At 33.2% G+C, this 4114-nt stretch overlaps 1 protein-coding gene across 1 annotated transcript; it reads left to right on the forward strand.

Moving 5' to 3' along the window:
• Positions 1 to 687: 687 nt before the first annotated feature.
• Positions 688 to 3000, forward strand: LOC133805865 (uncharacterized). The gene is made up of 7 exons (XM_062244013.1): positions 688 to 826; positions 1012 to 1183; positions 1351 to 1543; positions 1785 to 1894; positions 2046 to 2171; positions 2503 to 2603; positions 2853 to 3000. Exons 3-7 carry the CDS (start codon positions 1387 to 1389, stop codon positions 2998 to 3000), a joined length of 642 nt encoding a protein of 213 aa, XP_062099997.1. The 5' UTR covers positions 688 to 826; positions 1012 to 1183; positions 1351 to 1386.
• Positions 3001 to 4114: the final 1114 nt, after the last annotated feature.

Here is a 4114-nt window from a genome sequence, read left to right on the forward strand (position 1 = left end):
AAGGCTGCAATTCAACTCGCAAAGTGCGACTCTATTAAGGCTGTTTCCCTCTTACATCAATCTTACGTCACTGTGGATGACATCAAAGGTACTACATAGTGATATACATAGTGATATGATACTTTGAAACAACTACAAATTATAAGATAACTTTTAGTTCAAACTCTTGTGTATTTCACTTCACCAAAACTCCAATTTTTGCCTTTTATGTTAAACTTGACTCATTCTTTCTCAACTCAAAAATATTAATCCATGATTCAAATACTTTCAGAGGTTAAGGTTCCATTGGCAGTACTTGGAGCAGAGTTTGACCATCCAGAGATCGTCAAACAATTTGAGGAGCTCTGGATTCTGACCAGTTAAGCTTTGGAATTTCAGATTTTGATACTCACTTTCAAGGCCTCATAGTTCAGAAAAGGTCTCTTTCTCTCTCTCTATATATATTTATATAACTGCAGTTGTCTCAACTTATTTCTATATTCTATTCCATATTTGTCATTTGTGAAATGTTCTGTTTTAACTAGTGTGAAGTATATGGTTGTTAGGTATGCATTTAACTGGCCTTGATTGTTTTCCTTTACTTATATTCCATTTATCAATTCAAGTTTTGCATCCCTATTCTATCATCAAAAGCTTTATTCAGCTGTTGTGTATTCATGACAGACTTCTATGATATTTCTATGGTATGTGATATCGCATTGATTGTTAGAGATCTCGCTAGTTTCTATTAATACTTTGTATTTTCTTGATTTATCTCTTAGTGATGATGACGACTCTGAGAATGAGTCGGCACTTGAAATTCAGCCATACTTGATGGAAGAAAAATGTAAGACTGCAATTCCTTTGTTAATAATGTTGTATTGTGTTTTTTGCCTCCCCTCATTAAAGTGCTCATGCTTTTGATATTTTTTTTCCCTGGAATTTTAATGATTTCTCATTTCCTTCTTCTTTTTTATTGTTTAAGTCAAATTTGGACTTTCTGTTTTCTAATTTTTGGGTCATCATCTGTAGTGTCGAAGCACTTGATAATCACTTGACTGCTATCCAAAGGGACCATGAACTCAGGTCCCAGATAGAAGAAAGGAAAATAAGAAGTGATGCGGCTTATGAAGGGGCCAAAAGAAAAGAGAAAGTTCTCCTGGAAGAAAAACTCCGCCAAGAAAAAGCCAAAGCAGAAGCTGAGGTTTGTTGACTTTGCCCAGATTATTCATTTCTTTTGGTAGATGTCTAAAGATGGTTGTCACAGTCCTCTATTATTCTCACATATTCTTCTGATATAAGCTTAATGCGCTTTGGTATATTATCTTGGTTTTATGCTGTTGTTAGTAACAAAAGTATTTTCTGATGCAGGCAAAACTCAGAGCTGAAGAAGCAAATAGGGCTGCAATGGAAGCTCAGAGAAGAGAAGCAAAAGAGGCTGCTGAAAGGGAGGCCAATGAAGCGTCAAGCCAGGCTGCTGTTCAGAAGGAAGCTTTAGGATTGCAAACTAAAGCCAAAACCAAGGAATCTGAATTTGAAAAACCAATAAATTCAGCATCAGCAGGTAATTTGGCTACCAGGAAAATATAGCAACCTTGTACTGATCTATAAATATAATCATTTGCCCTTTTATCTAAAAATCTAGTTTAGCCCTAGTTTTCACAAAGATCAGCTAGGTTTTGGGAATAGTTCATTTTTGACACTCCACTGTATTCCCCTTTGTTTTTTTCAGTTTATTCATGTTCTCTGTACTCTTTTAAGAATTTTTTTGTTATCTGATGCGTGAAAGGGGCTATTGGTGGTAGGTGACATTACTAAAGCTGCAGAAGCTGCACTAAAGTTGGAGCGTGAAAGATTAAAAAAGTTGGAAGACTTGGATGAAGGAAACAAGGCATTAGGATTGAATGTAAATAAGGTTTGCTCTCTATATTGTAATTCATATTTATTTGAAAATTGTTAATCTCTATTTGGTAACTAGAAACTAGTATTTTTGTTTGGGATTTTCTTGCAGCATTCTTATAGAATTTAATTGTTTAAGTATATTAAGCTTTAGTTTATCTTGACAGGAGGTTTCTACTGGTGTGAAAAAGTTATTGAGGGAATCGTCTGGCCAGTACATCGACTTCAGTATTCTTTCCTCTTTAAATTCTCAGGTAAATCATGTAACTTACTATTTGTTTAGTAGGATATATGTTTATATATATATATATATATATCTATAATATTTTAGGTGAAAATTTATGATCATTAAGAAAGTGTTAGATGGCACTAGATGCATTAGATCAATCCATATGTGTTGTTTTAGGTTCAGATCACTTCCAGGACTTGTCAACCAAACCCAAAGGGGTATCATAGAATGTAATGTCTGCTTTTATTAGCCTTTTCATTCTTCCTTTTTATACACATTACTGTATTGAAGTCATAGGTTGTCTATGATTTTTCATGCTTACGTTTGACACTTCTATCAGATAATAGTACATATTCTTTGATTGCTTGATTGATGCTTTTGAAAGTATAATACAGATATATTTAATAAGAGCTAATAATTTCATTAATGCAACATGGATGACTATAGCTGCCACTTTAATAAGTTCTAATTTTCCAGTTTTATCAGATACTATATTGTGCAGTGACATAATATATCAAGTGACCGATTACACACATGCATAGGCACACACTGACACCTATACTTGGATTGACTGATAAAATCTTATAATTTCATTACTGCCAACATAGAAACCTAGAATTACAACTTTCATGCATTTTTAATTAATACAAAGCAATTTGGTTCTGTTTTTTTTTTATAAAAGCCCTAGAATTACCACTTTAAGTAATTGCTGGTGTGATTCCATTTTTACACTCGAATATTACAGGTGTGTAGATGTGACTGGAGCTTACAGTGCTCTAAAGACGGAGCTTAACATAAGCTTGACAGCAATAGGCCTTTTGTGGACTACAACTGGCTTTATTGCAAAGAGGATTACACATGGACCTGTGGAAGAAAGGGAAACAGGTATATGACAAGTGCACAACAAATGGACTCACAACAAAGACAAGTGCACAAAGGATGATGAATTGAAGGATGGAGGAAGTTTCATGCATGGTTTACTTTTGTGTATCTTGTAATTTTTTGTTTTTCATTTTTGAAGTAAAAAATGTTCAAGATTATAAAACTTTATTATGTTATGCTTTCAAACTTAAGTTAGAACTAAGATCTCATGAAATAGACACATTCAGAGTTTGAATTAGTTATTGTTTAATGTAATACTTATGGTTTATCAATCTATTGAGAATTATATTTTATGATTAATTTTGATTTTTTTTTATCAAAATACAATAATGAAAATCTTTTAATTAAAAAAAAACTTATAAGTACCATTATCACAATAAAAAACCTTAATATGTTATGATTTAGAAACATATTATAAGCGTAAAAAACCGTTATGGTTTATATAATATAACAAACTAAAAATGTTATCAAAATAATCAAATGTAACAGTTGAAAAGTGTTATGAAAAAAGTACAAGATTAAACTTCAAATTTATAACCAAAAACTCTATCTAAATGTTATTATTTTAATATTATAGCACCTAAAAATGTGTTATTGAATAGTTTAAGATAACACCGAACATAACATTCAAAAACTGTTATAGAAAAGACTGGACTTTTAATAACAGGGGCTATGTTAGCATTTTCAGAAGTGCTATCAATAGTCCTGGTTAGTAGTTTTTAAGTGTTATGAATATTGTTTTTTCTTGTAGTGGTGGCAGGTACATTGTTAACCATCTGTGGCGGCCCACACCTTGCAGGAGATAGTGGGAAGGCAAGGGAGTGATACGCTTGGACCTTACGCCATGACTAGGACATCGAGATGTTGAATGTGGAGGAGCGAACTCCCAAAAAAGATCAAACAAAGGAAGAGCTAATAACTTTCTCTGAGCTTGACGCTTAGCATGTCTGATTTCCTCATTCGGACCCTCTGGTCATGGACATCCAGATAGCCAACATGATGGTCAAAAGGGTGTTAGTTGACATAGGGAGCTCAGTAAATATCTTGTACAAGTCTTAATTGGAGAGAATGAAGTTTTCAGTGAAGAACCTAGAGCCATGCAACCAAACCATTTATGGTTTTTCT

This window comes from Humulus lupulus, chromosome X, assembly GCF_963169125.1.
Source record: "Humulus lupulus chromosome X, drHumLupu1.1, whole genome shotgun sequence".
In the NCBI taxonomy this organism is placed as follows: domain Eukaryota; kingdom Viridiplantae; phylum Streptophyta; class Magnoliopsida; order Rosales; family Cannabaceae; genus Humulus; species Humulus lupulus.

Excerpts from the sequence above, each read along its gene's own strand:
- LOC133805865 (XM_062244013.1), top strand. The coding sequence starts at position 1,387 with ATGGAAGCTCAGAGAAGAGAAGCAAAAGAGGCTGCTGAAAGGGAGGCC. Across the intron at positions 1,895-2,045 it reads TAGGATTGAATGTAAATAAG|GAGGTTTCTACTGGTGTGAA; the intron begins GTTTGCTCTCTA and ends TTATCTTGACAG. Across the intron at positions 2,172-2,502 it reads ATTTGTTTAGTAGGATATAT|ATATATTTAATAAGAGCTAA; the intron begins GTTTATATATAT and ends AGTATAATACAG.